Source organism: Tiliqua scincoides, chromosome 5 (assembly GCF_035046505.1).
Source record: "Tiliqua scincoides isolate rTilSci1 chromosome 5, rTilSci1.hap2, whole genome shotgun sequence".
Taxonomy (NCBI): Eukaryota; Metazoa; Chordata; class Lepidosauria; order Squamata; family Scincidae; genus Tiliqua; species Tiliqua scincoides.
Genome location: NC_089825.1, coordinates 18017885 through 18040027, shown reverse-complemented (window position 1 = coordinate 18040027; position 22143 = coordinate 18017885). Strand labels below are relative to the sequence as shown.

Genomic DNA, 22143 nt, shown 5'->3' with positions numbered 1-22143 from the left:
TGGAGGTGCTGAAGTAGAAGTTCAACAGGCACCTGCTGTTCTAGGAGGATTTCCTGCTACTAGCAGGGGATTGGATTAGATGACCTTGTGGTCCCTTTCCAAATCTATGATTCTGATTTGGTCTCCTGATAAAACAGAGGCAATCCAAACAAAGTGGGATTTTTTTTCTTACACAAAGATAGATGAGCTGCCATAGTACTGTAGTAAAGACCCCTGAGCTATGACTTACAGATGGCATCTCCCATCCGCAGTCTAAACTGAAGCACTTGTTTTTACTACCTCAGTGTTCTGTCACCATCTCAGGGATGAATTATATGTTACATTAAACGTGTAGTTGCACCCTGTGTGTTTGCTTTTTGTAAATTAAATAGCAGCTGGGAGAAAAGGAGTGTCAATCAGGTTCAGATATATGGGGGGTGGAGGTATATAAACACTTCCCTGTTGTGCTGCAGTCGCAACCACAATCATACCCTTCAAGCCACTAGTAGACACAGGAGAGAAGCTTCCATTGGTAGCAAGAGATGTGTGGATTTCATTCTGTCATCTGTTCAAACACTTTAGTAAGTGACATAGCATAATTCTACTTGAAATCCAGTGCAGAACCTTGTATGGTGTTACACTTGTTCACATTGTCATCTGTGAATTGGGAAACTTTGCCTTCCTTCTGAGTTCTTAAAATTTTGCTCCAGCTCCAACTGTGAAGTAATATTTTATTTGATCTTTTTTAAAGTTTTTTTTTTAAACAGCTATGCTGTAGTCCAAAAGCAGCAGATAACGGTACTGGTCCATGATGTTTTTGACATCACCTCGCTGCATCAACTGATATGTTTCAAGAAAAGCATATTTGTGGCTGAACCTTTGGCTTAAATTAGGCTATTTGTTCATTTATTTTGGGAACTTATTTGAATGTGAATGTGAATTAGCCCCCTGCTAATTGGGTAAGAGGCACTTTTTCAAGTGGGTGCTCCTCTTTTATTTAGCAGGGGGAGAGTAACTGGCCCACCTCACCCCAGCAGTGTCTATTCGAGTGGCTGTCTGCTGGTGTTCTTTTTGCATCTTTTTAGATTGTGAGCCCTTTTGGGACAGGGAGCCAATAGTTATTTTATTTTTCTCTGTAAACCGCTTTGTGAACTTTTAGTTGAAAAGCAGTATATAAATACTGTTAATAATAATAATAATAATAATAATAATAATAATAATAATAATAATAATAATAATAATAATAATAATAATGTGATAATAGTGATGTGCTATCTCCAGTGTGATGCATTGTACACATTTGTATAAAGATGGCCATTTTGAATTCACTGTGAAATGTGGATTTTACAAAGGAAATTGACCCAAGATATTTAATGTCAATAATTTATTAAGATGATAAAAGTTATATTTCAGGCACAACATCAGTAAGTGAATAGATGACAACTTCAAGTATTGCTCAGAATCCCACAGTATAAAATTGAACATTTGTTTTACAATGACGAAACAGCAAAAATACAAGAAGGATACCTGTACTTAAACATACAAACACAGTTCCCAAAACCATGCAGTACAATTTAGAGAGGCTCAAAACTCAGTTTCACTGTTAGCCAAAAATTGATTTCCGTATTTTTTTTAAAATAAATATATATATACCCATGATGCTAGGTACATGATCCAAATTTCACAATTCTAATGTGCACAAATGGAGCATTCCCAAACACTGAAGAGGATAGTTCTCACTTACACAAAGCTCCATGCACATGAAACCTTTTGGATCAAGGTAAATATGTTCTTATTAAACAAGGGTGCCAAACGTCACTGCAGACTTGGGACACTGTTCCGGAGAGATCAACCTGATCAGTTCTCTCTCAAAACAGAAAAGAAGGCAAACTTACAGAGGTTAATAGTTTCAGTTACTGCAGGCAAGAACCCATACGATGCTGCTATATTTTAGGTGGCAGTCACTGGTAAAGGGACAGCACTGGTATCAAGAGTTCCTTTTATAAATGGTTACAGGTTGTGACAAAAATATTATAAAGAATAGTCTCACACATTCCAGCTTACAAGCAGGGAAACTGTTTCTCTAAACACACTTTGGATCCTTTCTGTGAACAAAACTCTCACTGCATGCACTGCAAGTCAAACATACTTAGTACCTAACAATTAAAATAACCACAGTGATTTATTCAAAGAATTGGAAAACTGGTTTTGTCAAAGAAAAATTGCTGTATTTCAGTTTAAAAATCCAATGCCGTATTTTTACGGTGCTTCTGAAATTCACTCACACAGTTAAACCTGAGACATTCAAGATATGTCAAACTAGCATAAATGGTTTCCAAAAGACTATGTTTTGGTTGTTGGCACTTCCCCTGTGTTACAGGATTTTAAAACATAAATGCAATGAACCAAAAAACCAACCATCTATTTAGACTACATTTGCAAAGACTTGGTGGTTTATCTGTATCTAAACTAAAATATTTACATGGAATGTTGAGTTTATAAAGCCAATGTTTCAAAAACACAGACACAGTGCAACCTGTTTAATAAAATGATCACATTGACAAGAAATTCAAAAAACTTAAATATCGCTTCTCACCTCTTTTCTTAAATATATAAAGTCTCACTAAATTCTTTTGCCTTTACATAAGACAGTGAACCCTTTTATATACCCACATAAAATAACTGGGCTTCCTGTTTGCATGCCAAGGTTGTGATGCAGCACCATCATACACACTATCTGTAAGACAGACTCACTTACATGGAACATGCATCCTTTTCTTCTATTAATAATATTCATTGTGTAAACAGGAAATAAAAAAGCAAGAACTGCTTTCTTTATTCCAACACAACTTGGGAGTTTTGAATGCCTGCAGCCAGCATAAGAGGAGAATGATACGCAATTACACATTTTCAAATGTAAAAAAATAGTTTTGGGGTTCTCTCAAAAGCTGTTTCATAAAAGATGTATTTTTAAAACAATGGAACATATAAATAAAAACCATTTGTGCAGCTGCATCTATACCACAGTAGTTCTCTCAATGAATTACACAAGAACTACTCTAATGAACCTAAGATTTGGTGTTTAATTTTTGTTTTAAAAGCATTATATTGCTTTGAATACCACAGGAGTGTAATCTACAAACCCTTAAAATGCAGAACATTATTGCTCACTTAAAATAAAAAAAGTTAAGTTTGCTCTCTTGGTAAGGACAACAACATCAATGTGGAAGACCAGCTCACACTCCAAACTCACGCTTCATGTTTCTCAAATTTAATTCCAATACATACTCTAAGCAAAGAAATGCTACCACCTTCACCAGTTCCAGTTTTAAATTCCTCAAGTATTATACTGAATCTGTGACCACTTAAAACACTGATATCAGACCTTAAGATCATTTATTGGCCCTTGGCTTAGGTCTCATGCTGAAGCTACAGACTATTTATGAAATGTGGTATCACAATAGCTGGGAGTGCATCTTAAAAATCTGTAAACTGAATAAGGTAAAAAAAATAAGGCGTCCACTGTGATCTTCTGCCTCCAAAATGCTATTTCCAAACAGAAAAATTTACACACTGAAAACAACATTCCACCGCACCAAGTTTGTGAGTGCATCAGTTTGCCAAAGCTAGAAAAGCTTCCCACCAACAAAATGGCCATTTAGGTCCAACTAAGTACCTTATTTAATTACCATGAAACATTGTCTTTGTTTACAGCATTATGAATGCACCCAGCTGACTGGAACCCAAAATGTCTCTCTTTCCAGTTTGTCAAATGTTGTTTTCAGCTCATTGTAAGCAGTAGTAAGATCATCATTTACTATAACTTTGTCAAAAAGATGACCATATTGGCTTTCCATAATCTGTGCTGATATGATCATTTCTTGGAAGTCTTCTTCCTAACATAAAGAGAAGCAATCAGTCAACAGTAAGAGCAAACCAGTTCATGTAACAGCCAAAGACAGAATAACTGCACTTTTTAATGACTTGGATCCAAAGACCCCATTGCACGAATGGAAAAGTACGTTCTTCTTAGGCAACATCTTCCTGCGCATCCCTCCTCATCTAAGACTGCACCAAAAACTATTCAGAACAGTTTAGTGGTTCTTTGAAGTCAACCGACTGGACTGGAGATGCTCACACACCAGGATCTTTGCATCCAAACCAATATTTAATTCACAGTTCATTAAAAGGTGAATGCAGATCATAAGATTTATCCAAACTATAATTTGAAATTATTTTGCATTGTATTGAAAACCTTATTTTACCTCAGAACATCAACATTATTAGCATCACTAGCCACAAATTGATAATTAAAGAAATATCTGTGCACTAGAAATGGCTAAAACACTTTTTTCCACCGATGTTTACATTAATGATGTACTGACCAACTGCATTACCTAAGATGGACTGCTATCAGCAAGGGACTACTAGGACACAGTCAGTATTTTTAAAAGTTGATTAGTTGAAAAGGCCAAAGAATCATTCATTTTGGATTTCTGGGTCCTACTGGCTTTGCAACTCAACAAGAAGAGTAGTAAGGACTTGTACCACTGACAGCAGCAGAAAGAAACAATGCAGGAGGGGGAAGCAACTGCCTCCACCTGTCATGGAAGGTGGCTTCCATGATAGTTGCAATGCTGCTGCCATGAAAGGTGAGTGAGAAAGGAAAATGGTTGATCTTGCCTCTCTCACCCTGTTAGATCATTATGATCTTTCCCCTCCCTTCTTTTGTGCCTCAAGTTTTTCTTCAAGACATGTGGCACTGCAGCTGATAACGGAGTCTACAGGGCAGTTAATGTCCTCTGCCTCAATCTTTATTGCCAGTGCCAAAAAGACAAGCCAAGAAGCAAGGGGAGGGGGTAAGAAAGTGACTCCTGCTATAATGATCTGCCCCAAACCTGATTTTTTTTCCAAAGTTATGTTGAAGAATTATTATTTGAACTTAGAACAAGTTAGTTTGAAACAAACACTGTGACAACTTTTCCCACTTTTAAAGCAAAAGGAACTTACTTGAAAAGGTTTGGCAGCTCCCTTTTCATCCTTGCTGGAAATTATCTTGGCATTTCTTCTTGTCTCTCGCAAACGCTCAATTGATGGAGGTTTTATAAATATGACAAATGGTTTAAATTCTAATGTCCTTAAATGCTTCACTGTCTGGAGAGAAGAAAATGCTAAATTAGGAGCAGCTTGATTTAAAATTTATTTACACTGGAGTATGACAAGTCATCTGGTATTCCATTCTTTCTATCTAGCACTTTCCTCTAATTTTTCTCCCTTGTCCCCCCCAAGCAACTGCTATTATATATTATTTCTAAAGCATTTAAACTGTGCAGAATAATTTACAAATCGGTCATTCAGAAAGATCCTCCACAGTATTTCCTTAAATATCAGTCATTTTGTTCAAGTATCCTCACTCCATTAACACTGGAATGGTAATTCATGAGCACAGTTCTGAACAAGCTGTGAAAAGAACTAAAGTTGGATTAATTCAGCAAAAATAAATCCTGCTTGCAGAGTTGATATGCATAGTTGCTACAAGTTCAGCACTCAGGTTCCTATTTTCTTTCCACTAACAATTCAAGCCCAGTGAAAGCTGGTGTGACGAAGGATCTATCGTTGAGCTCTGAGGCCATCTGCTTTCTTCTCTGGATGGCAAATCTACCTTCCTCCAGTGCAATTCATTTACAGGGCAACTTATTGCCTGACCCACCTGTAAACACTCATGCATTCAAGGAGAAACCTTGGACACAATTAAGCGGGGTCTTTGATTTCCAAACACAATGGCATGAGTGTGAGCAGGCATGTACTTTTTGGAACAAAAAAAAACACAAAAGAAGTCCTGGAACATTAAAGTCTCAGATCCCAATCCTGAGCTTGGTGCTCCGGCTTTCCGCAAGAGCGCACTGTCGCAAACATTTTTTTAATTTTTTTTATTGAATTACATAATTGCACTGTCACAAACATGCCGTAAGGCACGTCTGGGAGGCTTACTGCTGGGCCAGCACTCGTGCTAGCCCAGTGTTGGCCGGTGCTGGGCTAGCACCGGAGGGTGCCCATCCTCCGCTGCTCGGCGGTCTCATGGGCCGACGAGCTGCACCATGGTAAGCGGGGGCGGGGAGGAGGTGTTCCGGGGAGGGGGGGAGGCAGGTGGAAGGCAGAGAGAGGGCAGGGAGGAGGTGTGACAGGGAGGAGGGAGGCAGAGAAAGGGTGGGCGGGAGGCATGCCGGGGGGAGGGAGGTCCTGTGGAAAGTACCCTGCCACCCACAGGATGCAGCAGGCGCTGCTGCAGCCATGAGCCCCGGGCCGCTCAGGATTGGGCTGTCACACATTTATGGTAACATAAGTGTTTGCAGGCAACAGGCCACTATATATATATCCCTGCTAATTGAGTAAGAGGCACTTTTTCAAGTCGGTGCTCCTTTTTTTTTAGCAGGGGGAGAGTAACTGGCCCACCTCACCCCAGCACTGTCTGTTCTAGTGGCTGTCTGCTGGTATTCATTTGCATCTTTTTAGATTGTGAGCCTGTTTGGGACAGGGAGCCATTTAGTTATTTGATTTTTCTCTGTAAACCGCTTGTGAACTTTTAGTTGAAAAGCGGTATATAAATACTGTTGTTAATAATAATAATAATAATAATAATAATAATAATAATAATAATAATAATAATAATAATAATAATAATAATAATAATAACAGATATCTAGCAACTAAGGATACCACTTCCTGTATCTGATGTAATGGACTGTAGCTCACAAAAGCTTATGCTGCAATACATTTGCCAGTCACGGAGTGCTGTAAGGCTCTGTTGTTTCTGCTACAGTACCAAAACACTTGCCAAAAACACTAATCAAGTATTAGAGCTTCTGGCAGTAATTGGCTAGCACAGTGGTTCTCAAACTCTCTGGGAGAGTTTAAGAGCCACTAAGCTCTTGCGTGGGTGGGAGGGGGGAGGTAGCAGGGGCGGGGGAAGGCAGCAGCACGATCCCTAGGATTGCGCCGCTCGGGGGGTTGCAGGGGCTTGGGTACACGTACCCAAGCCCCTGCAGCCTCCCAGGGGTGTGGGGAGCCCGGCACAACCTGCAGCAGGGCTCCCCGCATCAGTGAAAGTAGATGCGGAGCTATCTTGCCCCGCCTCTGCTAAAGCGGAAGTGATCCCCGATCCTGGGGATCGCGCCGCTGCCTCCTCCCTGCCTCCAGGCTGCCCCCGCCCCTTAAGGGGGCAGGGGCCAGGGCCCGCAGGCTGGGGCATCGTGACGCCCCAGTTTGAAAAGCCCTGGACTAGCAAGTTCCAGAAAAGCAGCTGTTGCAGGGAACAACAGTGGTGGGTGCCACTCCTTACATAGATGCCAGCAGGAAGGCTCTGACCCTTCCACTAGCAATTCCTAACGGCACGCTGTTGCATCATGCTTTATGGTTGCACATTATGAAAGCATGCACAGCTGGAAAAAGTGCTTCACTGGCACAGAGAACAGGATTGTGCCATACGTTAAGATGAACAGTTAAGACTGAAGGAGTTCATTCAAATTTCTCTTGGCCATGATATTCAACTAATTTCAAGCTGGATTAAAATGGATTGAACTCACTTTTTTCCAGAAATCTTAACAAGCAATTAAAATTAGGCTATGAACAGAAAAGCTAAGACAACTTATTGCTTACTTACATGAGGTTGCACATCCAACAAACAAACTTTATTTTTACCCAGAACTGATCTAACTGAGTCTATGCTGGTACCATAGTAATTGTTCTTATATTCTCCATATTCAATAAATCTGTAATAGAAAAAATATATTATTTCCATTTCATTTAAGGAACTCAACTTAAAATCACGCAGACATGTTCTAGTTCTTGAGTAGAAACATTTGTCTTCTATATGAAATTTTACTATAGCTATGGCTTTTCAAAAAAAATTGGCAACACCTGTTTTTATTACATTGACACAGAATGAAAGGCCTCGGGACCAACAGTCTAGTAATGTTTTCCATCATAATTGTCGAAACTAAATCAGTGCAATAAAAAGAGTGGATACGCTAAACAGTAGAAACTACTGGAAGAAGGGCACTTAATATTCAAGTTTTTGGTGTCCGAATTGGACATGTTTTCTCAAGGTAAGAACTGTTCCAAGGCAATACCTCTATTATAGAAGCAGTTGCCAAAAAGAAGACCCGGAAAGTTCAATGATAAGCATTATGTAAGACAACAGAGCATTGGCTTCATATTCAATCAGTTGCTGCAAATTTAACAGCGCAACAAAGCTACATACATAAATTCTCACTCTTTAATCTCCTGTTGGACTTTTCAGTGGCTTTTGTCAACATGAATTATGGTATCCTCCTGGGCTGGTTAGCTGAGGTGGGGATCGAGACACTTGCTTTGTAGTGATTCTGCTCCTTTGTGGCCAATTAGAGGCCCCCTAAAGGAGCAGGGAAAGGGGGAAGGCAGTACTGCAATCCCCAGGAGCATGCCGCTGCAGAAGACCTAGGGCTTTTTAAAAAAAATTCCTGAGTCCCCGCTGCTGTCTGGATAGTTCAGGGAGCCCTGCAGAGCCCTCTGTAAGGCTCCCCGCACTTTTAAACACTGACAAAATGTGATCACAACCCACTTTCAGTTTCGCAATCGCAACCAAGAAGTGGTTGTGATTGCCTTTTGTCTTCGTTTAGAGGTGTGGGGAGCCTTGCATTGGGCTTCCCACATCCCCTGGATGCCAGCAGGGACTCACATAGGTTTAAAAAAAAACCCTAGCTCCCCTGCAGCAGTGCGATCCTGAGGATCACGTTGCTGCTGTTCACCCCACCTCCGCAAGGACTTGCCCTCATTCTCAAACTCCCTGAGAGTTTGAGAACCAGTGGCATAAGCAGTCAGTTATGCATATCTGGAGATAGGCTGTTTGATCTAAGATTTCAGATCAAATTTGCTTCAGTTACTTTGGTACCCTCCTCTAAATACCCAAATGGATGTCTAGCCCCCAAAATGAAAACACATTGCTACAATTACAATTCTTGTTTACTTGTTCCCCACATACTTGTTATTCTGTACATCTGTCTCAAACAAGTGTTTGGAAATAAAAGTGTACTCAACGCCATCAGTCTCTTGGTTTCTTCTTACTCTTGTTGTATCTAGTTTGTTGAGAAAATTAAAAAAACACAATTAAATGAAAAAAGTTCCTTACCTATTTATTCTTTCCCGTGTCAGGCCTCTGTGTCTATCCAGATCTGCGGCAGCAGATCCAAGAAGACGTGTGTAGGGCTCCAAGGCCTAGAAGGGGGGATAGGATGCTGTCTCTCTCTCCCCCCCCCCCACACACTCTCCTAGATTCCCTAGCCTTCTGGGGCGATCTTTAGGGAAGCCTCTTCAGCAGAAGCATCTCTATGCGCAAGGCTCTGCATACCTGGCCAGTCAGCAGGTTGCTGTGGGCTGGAACAGTCAAGCTTCCCCACCACATGCTACAGGCTAGATTAAATCCTCCAGTGGTCTGGATTTGGCCCTTGGGCAAGGGTTTGGAGACCCCTGGTTTAATGATTTCTCATCTGTTTTTGAGCATGCGTTAGGGGCACCACATTGCTGACTTTGTGAATTATCCTGCTGTGCTAATGTTTAGCTTCCCAATTAGGTCTAAAGTATGTGACAGTGACTACAGCGCAGTAAATAAGCAGATGCTTATGGGACTGTTTTATCTACTAGGATGGGGAAAGGTGAGTAAGCAGCAATGCAACAGTACAGGCACAGAAAGGAGTACCTATAAGCCATGACAAGCTAGTTGTTCTTCTGCAGTCTGTCCTGGGCTACAAACTCTTATATTGGGCTACTTGGCACACAGGTTGCACACCCAATCTCTACATTTTGGTAGTGTACATAGCTACATTTTCCATCACACACAAAGATTTTAAATGAAAATTTCATGTTCTAAAATATTTGGCAATATATAGCAATAGCAATTTTATGCTAAGGAAAAACACTGAAGAAACAGAGAGAATGTATTAAATTCATCCAAAGTGAATATTCTTGAAGGAACTTAATATGGATGTGTATACTAAAGCCTGAACATTTTGACCTTAGGCCAATTTAACTGATACAGTAAGGATTTACACTTACGTGGAACAGTTACCCCGTAATGCTGAGTATCACTGATTAATAGTTTACGTTTCAGTTCATTCAGTCCTACACCCACAGGACCTAAAAGTTCAAATGCATTTTAATCAATTATTCTTCTTTGATTATAAATACTTAGTATGATGAGAAGTCTGAAAGACTTATCTAGACACAAGACCAAAAGAAACATTTGTAATGGAACAACTCCAAAACCATCAGCATTCACTATGCAAATATAAAAAAGACAGCCAAAGGTTTGAATTCATGAAACCAGCGGGCTTCACAAAATCTGGTTTTACACTACCTGTGAAATGAACAGCCTGCTGCCTATTTTGTCAAGTGACATACATGGCAAGTTGACTAAGGTTAAAAAAAAACCTGATAGAACATGGAGAGAAAGCTTGGTACTCATGAATTTTGACTGGATATTTGTATTTCCTCTTGTACATTTAGTTTCTACTGTACTTTGTACCATGAGGTAGTAGACACCCTAGCAGAACAAGGGTCTTGGCAGTGACCCAATGATTCCAACCCCTGATGTCTTTTAGCTTTTAGGGAAGAGAGAGAGAGTATAGTAAAAGGGACATTTATGGTTTAAAAACATTTTAAAAATTAGATTTAATACATTTGACAGTGAATCTTTGAATTATTTGTGGATTATGGTATGGCATGCTAAGACCAGAAACCAAAGTTAGACCCTTGACAGTAATAATTATCCAAAACTGAGTAGCTATTCACTTCTTGTGTGCAGTAAAACATACTAATGAAGGTCAAATATTTTGTCATTCCAAAATGATAGTTTCTCCCTAAAAGTCAAAGTGCAGCTGAATTTACACTATGTGTGCTTACAGAAGAACTGTAAGCTGTCTGAACCGTAGGGTTCAGACTGGCAAGAAATGCAACTTAGGGTGCAATCCTAACCCATTATCCAGTACTGACATAAGGGCAAAGTATCTCCAAGGTAAGGGAACAAATATTTCCTCACTCTAAGGAGGCCTCTGTGAGTGCCACCCAACTACAGGATGCAGCACCCATTCCATTGGCACAGCTATGAAAGTTGGCACTGCTGGAAAATTGGTTAGGTTTGGGCCTTAATTACTTAATGTTTAATTGGAGGGAGGATTTAAAGCCGAACTTTCTACCTCTGAAGAGGTCCCCAAAGAGGCTAACAGCATTAAAAAAAAAAAAATACAATAACAAAATCAACAAAATACTGCTATAAAATAACCTCAAACCCCAAAACCAAAAACACCAACTAAGTGAGAATAGCTAGAGCAGAGAAAATATAAGAACACAAAGGGACATAAATTTAACTGAAATATCTGTTTAATTACTTGAAATACTTGAAATTAAATAAAGACAGAGGTCCTCCTGATCCAGAAGGAGATTATACAGTTATTAGACCCACAACATGCTCTGGATGGGGTAGTACTCCCTCTGAAGGAGCAGGCTCACAGCCTGGGAGTCCTTCTGGACCCACAGCTGTCCCTGGAAGCTCAGATGGTATCTGTGGCCAGGAGGGCTTTTGCCCAGATTTGGCTGGTGCACTGGCTGCAGCCATACTTGTGTCAGTTGGATCTGGTGACGGTGGTCCATGCCCTAGTGACATCTCAGTTAGACTACTGTAATGCACTCCATGTAGGGGTAGTACCTCTGAAAACAGTTCGGAAGCTGTTAGTGCAGAATGTGGCAGCTCAGCTGGTCACTGGGACTTGGCGCGTGGAATCTGCCATGCCGTTGCTCCAGCGGCTATACTGGCTGCCCATTCCTTTCCGAGTCCAATTCAAGGTGTTTGTGAAGACCTTTAAAGTACTACATAGCATAGGACTGGGATACCTAAAGGCAAACACTCCCTGGGTTCTTTAAAGCAATCCCCTCTTCTCTTTTAAAGCAATCCCCTCTGTTGCTACTGCACCTGTGTGTGTGTGTGTGTGTGTGTGTGTGTGTGTGTGTGTGTGAGTGAGAGATAGAGAGAGAGAGAGAGAGAGAGAGCTCCACCTCGCTGCATGTGTTCTGGCTACAGAGGTTCTTGTCCCCCCTTCCCCTCTTCAGCCTTGGCTGGCTCAGGGGCTCCAGGAATGTTACTGTTCCTTTGCAAGGGGAACCTCTTCCAGGGCTATTCCCTGCCTGGGTGAGGCGGAGCCATTTTGCAGTGTTTTGGGCTGCCTGGAAAAGGATGGAGACGCCAGTGCCGGGCAAAGGAAGCAAAGGTGTGTGTGACATTCAGTACCCCATCCCATTCTCATTGAGACAAATCCACAGATAAAAAATTCGTGGATAAATAGGCTGCACCTGTATATGGAATTTTTGAAAACCAGTTAGATCACACCAAATAAACACTAATATTAAATCTGGAAAGAAGCAGAATTCCTCTTCATTTCAGCAGGCCTTGGGCGTCCTGGGTATTTAACTGGTTCCCTCTGAGTTTTAGTTTTTATAGTTTTTAGTTTTTTATAGTTTTAGTTTTTTTTTATAGATTTTTGTTCATCTATTGTCTTCTACATTTTGTTATTTAGGCTGTTTTGATTTTTATTCTCATTTTATTAAGGCAATCTGGGGTACCTTTGTATTAGGACAGAATATAAACAGTGCTAAACAAACATTTAAAAACATAAAACTCCAGAATTTGCAGTAAAATTAGCCTTTAGATTGTGAGCTTTCTCCCTTCCACTGAAGAACAGAGAAAGGTTCCTTTGCAGCCATGACAGATGAACATATGAAACTGCCTTACACCAAATCAAATCACTAGTCATTTTAGCCTAGTATTGTCGCTTCTGACTGGCAGTGAGTCTCCAATGTCTCAGGCAGGCCTCTTTGCCTGCCTTTTGGCTCAAGATTCAATCTGGAACCATTCGCATACCGGGAGCATGCATTCTACCATTGTGTGATGGGCCTTCCCCTTTACAGGCCAAGGTGGTTGAAGCAAAGTCTCATAAAATGATCAAAGCATTAAGGCTGCTTCAGCTTCTTACTAGTTTTAATGTTTTATTTTTATTAGTTCTGTGCTATAATTACATTACACAGTTTTCATGTAATTTAGCTTAACTGTGAAGTAAACTACCTTGTTTATCATTTGATTTTCCCCCCAGATACACTACAGTACAATCAATCGTACATGCTACTTTACAGAGTGACATAACATTAGAAAGAGACACACACATTGACAGACTAGTTTCTCCCTTTAGGAGAGAAACAAAGGTAAAGGTAATAAGGGATGAATGTCAGCAAGCACACATACTTGCCCATACTGAAGTTTCTGCCCTAAGTCTTATCAGGTGCCTTTTATTTGACTACTAAATTATGAGCACAAACTAAGTGGGGACCACGTTACAGGGAATTTATAAACTGCAAATTAGAATAAAGTGATTTAAAATAAAGTTAGGTAAAATCTCTACTTGTCGGGCAATTATTTTTTAAATAGACCCTAACAGTAAATTGCATTTTCAGTTAACACAGCTGAATATTTTTGCTATTACCAATTATGTGAAAATTTAATTATTTGTCCTTGTGTTTCCTGGCGCTAACATCAAAATTGCATTTCACACGTCGTATTGGATGCTGCTACCAGCATGCATAGAGTTTTTAAATCTGATCATTTCTACTGTACCTATTTTAACAGTGCCAGTTTTTCCACATTTTACCCAAGACATTTTTATGATATTGGCCAGACTTAAGCTGTTCTTAATACCAAGAGAAAAACATCAAAATTACTGAAGTCTGCAATAAATTTGCAGACTGCTTTTGTTACTGTAAAAGCACACTTTCTTCATTTGATTTATTACCACAAAAATAAAATGAAATTTCTAGATATTCCTTAGAGCCAGCATATGTGATTTGTTATAAAAAGTCTACTTATCACACTTTTCACAGAACTCTGTTGATATAGGTGTAAAATCAACTCAACCATGTTATTACTTGCTGTGTAGAACCCACAATCTCGCACTCACAGTAGTAGGTGCCTGAACTTGTGCGTTAGAGAATGACAAAGCTGTTTATTAAAAACTGATTTTAAGTGTTCCCTTGGATATGAGCTATATAAAAACAGCAGTTCTGCAGTTCATAACAGTCCCTGATAGAGGGTCATGTTTCTTCTGGTCTGCACTTTTTATAATGGAAGAAACTCTACTAATGAAGCGTTGGCCTATATACAACTGCAAAATGAAGGAAAATGAAGTGCAACAACTACTAGAAGATGCTAACGTAGTTGTATTTTAAACAGAATTTAGGAACATATTTCCAAAAAGACTATTTTTAGGAGAAGAAAAACAAAGCAAAAGACTGATTTGAGATTAAAATTGCTAACTAGGTCCAGGCCTCCCCCCGCTTTGTTTTCTGAGACATCTGAGACATGCAGACAAGTTTCAGAAAGTGACTACCTCCACATACATGATAGGCTTAGGGCTCAATCCTATCTAACTTTCCAGCACTGATGCAACCACAATGGAGTCCCAAGGTAAGGGAACAAACACTCCCTAACCTTGAGGAGGCCTCCGTGACTGCCCTTCTACTGCAGAATGCAGCGTGCGCTCCATTCACAAGGCAGCATGGGTACTGGAAAGTTGAATAGGATTGGGCCCTTAGTTGTTGAGGGAACATAGGCACTACTGAATGCAGGAAGAGAACATAGAATTGCTTGGGTCACTGCACAACTACTTACAATGACTAGCCCCAATTAAATTATTGTGAAAAAAGTGACAGCTGGCATATAAACTTATCACATTTACAACAGAACTTGGTGTGGTGTTTGTCATAAAGTTTCAGCTATAGCTTTGGTGCTGGTGGAATACTGGACATTCTACTGCCAAATAATTACATTCTGGCAAGTTATACCTTTGGGTCACAGAAATAGCATGAAAATGATACTCTAAAACTACAAGGGACGCATGACTGAAAAAGTCCACCTTCTTCCCAGCACTAGCGCAAAAGCTCCTTCTGTGCCAAAACTTTTAATAAAAAAAGACCCTGTACCAAGACTGCAGACCTGTTTGTGATTAACTATATAGTGGGATGAAAGGGTTTAAGAAAGCAGGAGAAGAAGAGGGCAAACAACTAATTATGAACCACTGCAAGATGACTGGTATATGCCTCTGCAGTATGAAGTCTCCCATTCAGCCATAGTTGCAACCATAACTAGGGTATGCCTCTAACCAAGATTCTGAAACCCGTTTTAAAATCCTAAAGAAAACCTGAAACCCTTAACAATGTCCTGAGATGCATGATGTTAGTATAGGGCCTACCCAAAGAGAGAAGCCTCAAAGACAGGCTGCAAATTGACCACGGACAGATCTATAGCTACTCAGCTGTAATGTAGAAAACGCTGCTAGGAAATCACAGATGAGACTAAAATTCAACAGAAAATTCTACATTTGTGGCTCTCATAATGATGACCTATATAAACTCACTCACTTGACTAGTTTTTTAAATTAAGAAGGATTCTAAGAGCATTGTAGAATCTGATCAAATTACAGGAGCATATAGTATGTGGGCTGGTGAGTTTTCCCAGGCAGCATCTGAGGCTGCATATGGACTGAATGGAGTTCTGCTTCCACTAAACCAGTGGTGATGATCTGATCACTGCCCTGGTGTCAAGAGAAGCTCTTCAGCCTTCAGAACCTTAGCAGTGTTCTACAGTTGTTTTGGCAAGCTGGAAAAGATACCATGAATCTAATGCCTGAACAAGGTCGGTATAGAACATAAAACAATAAACACTGATGTCTTTAAAACTTACCAACCAAGACAATAAGCCGATATTTCTCATGAGGCTGCCGCCTGTACTTAGCTACTTCTTCATAGGTTGGGACATCTGCTGTGTCATACTGATCACTCTTCTTGCACTCATACATAGTCTTGTTTGTTTTTCTGTCTTTTCGGCTTAGGCGAAAACTCCTTCTAAAACTAGCTGTAGTTACAAGATTAAAAAAAGGAAACAAGCGTTAATATCAGCCAAGCAGGCAGCCCATTAGCACATGTGCCTTCAGATGGGTACCTTGCTGCTATTGTTTTCATAAAGTTCAGTAAACTTCATATTTTGGGGCAGATAATACTTTAACCTCACTAATAAGGAATACCCTGTTTCTCAAAAATGGTCAGGCTTTAGTCTGGGAAACGTCAAGAAAAAGTACAATAGACACTTGAGTATGTCGATATCACAGATTAGTAGAGCGCAGCTTTTGAGCAAAAAATCATGGAATTTTCTATGACCCAAGGAAAAGTGTGTGTGGAGGGGTAAACTTAGGGGTGTGTGAAATTCTTTGAAAATGACTTACCAGGAAATGCTTTGAGGAAGCAGCAAAGCCAAAAAGAAAAAAAAGGAGCCAGTTTACCTTATTTTACAAACAGGGAGATGAAAGTGCTTATGGGAGTTGTAGGCTATATGAGGAGTACAGTGCTGCAGTTCCATAGCAGCAGCCCTCATATAGACTAAAATTCCCATAAGCGCCTTCTATTCTTCTTTGGAGAAGAAGCTAAATTGGCTACCTTTTTTTTGTTTGCTTTCTGCTGCTTCAGAACAATTACTGGTAAGTAAAGTTACTTTTCCCCCCCCATCCCTCCGCATCCTGCTTCTCAGTCCAGTCCCACTTCCACTTCACCAAGCAGCTGCTCTTCAAAGCTTTATTTACTATATTGCCCCATGTATAAGTCAGCCCATTCCTCCCTCCCCGATAAATTTTAAGACATACAAATTTTGACTTATTCACAAGTATATATGTTAGGTTTAAGACTTTGGGTAAGCCATGGAAATGCCTCTGTGTCATAAGAGATTGTGTTAGAAAAGAGGAGTAGCTGTCTAACATTAGTTCATCCAGGACTGTTTAGGGAAAGAAGTCCAGGGGTGGCCAAACCACAGCTCATGAGCCACATGCGGCTCTTTAACACATCATGTGTGGCTTGTGGAAATGTTGACGGAGCACCTTTTTGTATCACAATTAATGTAAAAGGTAAACAATTTTTAAGCTTTATAATTATTTACTGGGTATAAACTGAGAGTCCACTAGATTAATACGCAAGTTTAGTGTTTATGGTGAGTGAATATATTTAACAATGTAAATGGCTCTTAAATATTGCGGCTCTCAAACGCCTCTCCTGTAGCTCTCAAGCATCTGAAGTCTATCATATGTGGCTCTTACATCCCTGATAGAGATCAAAGTCAGCAATTTAATATTAACTTCTTAATTAATGATATAATATGTGCCTGTTGACACAATCCCTGGGGACTGCTCATGATGGCGTTATTTCTTTTACACTTTGGCTACATGAAAGCAGATAACAAATAGGAGACAACAAAGAATATGCTTATAAGAATATTCTATGCAACCTGTTGAGGGAAGAAATCCTGCTGAGACAAGAAGGTTGAAAAAAAGATTATTCGATTGGTTGCCCCAAATTGACAAATCAATGCAAAAGGCAAAAGTGAGCAAGAACTCCCTATTTATTCAGTGAGGAGAAGGGCATGACAGGAGCAACTTTGAACTCATAACTTTTAGAGTGAAATACAGCTTGAAGTGTAAGAAGCATGAAACTGAGCTCTTGCAGTGAATATACTGACAAACAACAAATTAAAAACAAATTGAACGCTAGCAAAACATCAACTGTTATCATGAACAGACTTTTTGTGAAAGGAAAGCCAGTGTTCCTGGGGAGGTACACTGTGTGCTTGTACATTCTGCAAAGGAAAAGGGGGCAGCATCCAGATAGGTTGAAATAAAAAAAGATGGAAAAATGTGCACATGCATATTTATATATGATATAAAATTATCTCTCTAATCTCCATAGGCCCAATCCACTTCTGTTCCTGAATGGACAGGTGACAGGTATGGTCTTTATTGAGTTTCAACTGCTGGTGCACTAACTGCACACACTCCTAGCTTAATCAGACCAGGTGATGGTCACACATGCACTGGTAAACATATTGTAACACACTCTACATGGGTCTCCCTGGAACACAATTTTCTAAGCATGTCTTACATGTCAATGTAGTTCAGAATATAGAGACCAGGTTGTTGACTGGCACCAAAGTTCTGACCATATCATGATTGTTACATCATCTTCATTGATTGTCTGATTATGTTCAGGTGCATTTCAAAGTGATGGTTTCTTCCTATAAAGACCTAAATGGGCTAGGACTGAGATACTATGAAACTCCCCCCCCCCCCAATGAGATCAGGACTGCTCCTTCAGTGCTAGCATTCTGAAGGTTTGAAGAACTCCTCTTTTTCAACAAGACTAATTCTTGGTCTTTATTTCTTAGGTTGAAAACTCAGTCTTCTTTGGTTGTGGCTGGCTGCTTATCTGGTTGTGGGTTTTGTTGTTAACAACAACAACTAGGTATTTTTATACCGCCTTTCTGGTCATCGGATTACTCCTCTGACTTTATTCAAGGAGGTTTACATAGGTAGGCGTTTCTAAATCCCTCGAGGGGATTTTTACAATCATAAACGGTTCTCTTTTTCAAGAGCCACACAACATTTCAGATGGATCTTCTAGGTCTGATCTCACTTCTGGCCTCCAGTGCCTCCCACGCAGGCTGACAAGCAGCTCCTTCATCTCTCATATGGAGGGCAGCCAAGACACTTCTGTCAGCTGCTTCAAGGTCTCGCCATTCAAGTTAGTTGATTTTCTTATTTTCTTGTTAATTTGTTTTGTTTCATATTTTGTTTTTGAATTAGAAGAAAGCCATCCTGAGCTTCATATTCAGAAAGACAAAAGTATAAATATTTTAAAATAATAAACCCATTTTGACTAGTTGTCTTCTGGAGAATAAATAAAATGTCCAAGAAGATGAGTTGGGGGTTATCCAGGCATGCATGCCATCTCAAAAAGTTACTTTATCTCATACCTTTCTGAGAGTTAACTTTTCTCCTTTCATGTCTGTTCTTGGCACATTGACATGTCACACACTCCGCCACTATGGAAGCACGACCAGGCAAAGACTTCTATACTGAGGCAGTGGCAGGCTTTACTATCCCTGCAACCTTATCTGATGTATAGCATTTTACTTTCACCCATATAATTGTGTAGTAGACTGCTTCTGTGTGTAATGTAATGTAAAGGGCTGTATTTGGAAATAGCACTGTTGTGGGAGCCAGGTCTGCTTTTGATGATCCTAGTATCGGAAAAGTAGAGGAAAGGCTTTATTGTCCACTCAATTGGATTCCAAACTGCAGAGCCAAGGTCAAGCAAAACCTCCTTCTGCTTTGTCCCACATAACTCAATAGCAGCCACTGAAAAGTAAGCCAGTCTCTATTTATATAATCTAACCTTTGGTTCCATTTCTTGGTGAGAAACATTCTACTGAATCTTCAGCAATATCTTTCCAGTTAACATTTCACAGCCAATATATTCAATGAGCTTCAGAAACAAAACCAAACAAAAAGGACCCACAGTACCACTTATTCAACAATTATATCTGTTTGAGAACAGAGAGTACAGTAATAACGCTACTTCCTCTAGTGCTGATTTTTTAAGAGCTCCTTGTCCTGGAGTGATTGACAGCTACTGAAGCCAACGTGAGCAATGCATTGATGCAGCATCTCAACTTTTTAATCCTATTTGTTTCATTCTGAATTATTATACCGCCATTCAACAGGTGTTTATACCACCTTTTAAAGGGTGGAATATTCAAATTACAAATATTTAGGTATCTTCCTACCAAAAAAGCAATAACTTCTACTTTCCACTTTATGGAAAAATATTCCTCTGTCAAGTTATCAACTGTTGCATTGTTGGAACTGCATCTTCTATAGATTGACAGGGACCGAGACACACAGAAATCCATATTATGAAAAACTGAACACCACAAATTAAGCACTGTATAAATCTAAAGATGAACCCTGCCTACAGGCTAAGAGTCTAAAAAAAATAAAGATAAAATTTACTGGTAAATGCAGCTTGAACAAAAATGGAAGAGAGAGACTAAATTCTCTATTAAATGAGCACTGTATTATTTTCTAAAATAGTAAACATATTATTTTAGCCCAACTCCTGCCTGTAGTAAGTTACAGCCCAATCCTATAGGCAGTGCTGCCGCTGGGTGCAGTAGTACCAAAGTGGCTATTGCTACTGCCTCCTGTGGCAGCTGTCAGAGGTCTCCTTAGGGGAAACCCCAAGCCCTGAAATGGAGCTTCTCAAGTCTGCGCCAACTATTTTGCTGGCACAGACTTGAGAGGCTCCATGTCGGACCAGAAGGCATGACAGGAGTTCAGGATCCGGTGGAGCAGAGCTCCACCACTCCTGCCCCTTCTCCCTGGAATACCTCCTCCTGCCCCTGAAGGCTTCACTGCCGGCCAGAGTTCTTACCTAGCTCCAGGTGGCATCCGGCTGGCACTGGATTCAGTGCCAACTGGCGCTGCACCAGGCACAGGGTGTCGCGGGCATTCTTTACAGCATGTTTGCAACACCCAGCTCTGGAGGTCAATGCCAATGTCGGCCCAGCTCAGAACTGGGCCCTTAACTTCTGAAGCACCTTCTTAGAGAACCATAGACACTTGCCTATAGGGCAGGGGTGCTCACACTTTTTTGGCTGGAGAGCTACTTTGAAACCCAGCAAGGCCCGGAGATCTACCAGAGTTTTTTTTACAATGTTCGTGCCATCATAACATATAACATTTATGTGTACAATGTATGTTGGTGTACCTTGAGCCCCACTGAGTATAACAGGACTTACTCCTGAGTAGATATGCCTAGGATTAGGCTGTGAGGCTGCAATCCTAGCCACACTTACCTGGGAGTAAGCCCCATTGAGTACAATGGGCCTTACTCCCGGCGTTTCCTCCCAGAGGCACGTGAAGGGGGGGGTCGGCACTCCACGATCTACTCATTTTGCCTCGCGATCTACCGGTAGATCACGATCCACCTATTTAGCACCCCTGCTATAGGGTGAGAAATCTGTTCTGATAAATTACTTGTAAATCACCTCACCTTACCTGCGAGGTCACTCAGGCTCAGGGCTGTTTCAGGCACATTGTGGAGCAGCAGTGGTGCCACTGGGGAGGATGACACACTGTCTACTCCCCCACCGCACGCTTAGCAAGCGTGCGACTCCACATGAACCTCAAGCCGAGAATCTGATGTTTGCTTGCCATTTCCTCCTCCTTGTTACTCCTGGCATTGCAGTCTCTCCATTGGCTGTCAGTGTAGTCCCACCCCGTCAGCATCCCTGCAGAGCCCACTCAGGCTCCCCTACCATTGGTTTCCTCAGCTACCACTCCCTCCTTCACTTACCCCTGCTAGTCTTTGCAAGGGCAGGAAAGGGACAAGGGAGCGAAGAAGCAGGAGCATGAGAGTGCGATCCCAGGCATGTCTACTCAGAAGTAAGTCCCATTATTGTCAATGGGGCTTACTCCCAGGAAAGTGTGGAGAAGACTGCAGCCTGAGTGCCCAGTCCTTGGCAGGTATACTCAGAAGTCAGTCCCATTACAGTAAGTGGTGCTTACTCCCAGGAAAGTGGGGATAGAATTATAGCTTGTTGACCATGAGAGGGACGGAGGGCTGCATCTTCATGCAGAGTCTACAGCTCTGCATCTGCTTCTTCCAAGAGCACTGGAACACAAGAGAGGAGGAACACACACAACCACCCTCTTGTCCCCACTCCTGAACTGCCTGCTTCTCTCTCTGCTCTTCACCCCAGCTTCTCTTTCTTCCCTTCCTCTTCCTGTTGCCCACCCTCACTGTGTTGAACTGTTTTATTTTCTCTCCTTGCACCTCCCTTTTCCTCTCCTTCCTGCACTGTCCCTCTTTGTCCTCAGGAAAACTGATCAGGAAACTGATTAAAGCAACAGAGAGAGAGAGTTTCAATTTGCACATCCCCCCCACCCCAAGACAGAGAGCGAGAGCTGAACCGGCTCCACGAATCATCCCATTTCTTTTAAGGATGAACCCTGCCTGATAGCCTTGATGCTGCTATAAATCAAGAGAAAGATGGTCAAGAAAGAGCCCTCAGACCAGGTTAGGGTGGTCTTGTACCAGCTGCATGATGCACCTTCCCTGAAAGTGGAAACACTCCCACCAAATGTTTCAAAAGCTACAACTCAGTGCACCATTACTTTAGAATAACACCCATGGAAAGCAATGGGTCTACTT

At 40.9% G+C, this 22143-nt stretch overlaps 1 protein-coding gene across 7 annotated transcripts in view; it reads right to left on the bottom strand.

The window, feature by feature from the left end:
• Positions 1-1348: 1348 nt before the first annotated feature.
• Positions 1349-22143, bottom strand: part of MPP7 (MAGUK p55 scaffold protein 7) — a 123729-nt gene continuing 102934 nt past the window's right edge. For all 7 annotated transcript variants that reach the window (XM_066627153.1, XM_066627152.1, XM_066627158.1 and 4 more), the window contains 6 exons: positions 15794-15964; positions 10069-10149; positions 8999-9092; positions 7640-7748; positions 4990-5133; positions 1349-3875 (listed from right to left, as the gene is read on the bottom strand). In XM_066627153.1, coding sequence (XP_066483250.1) covers positions 3696-3875; positions 4990-5133; positions 7640-7748; positions 8999-9092; positions 10069-10149; positions 15794-15964 — 779 coding nt within the window. In that variant the 3' untranslated portion in view covers positions 1349-3695. The remainder of the gene's footprint in view (positions 3876-4989; positions 5134-7639; positions 7749-8998; positions 9093-10068; positions 10150-15793; positions 15965-22143) is intronic.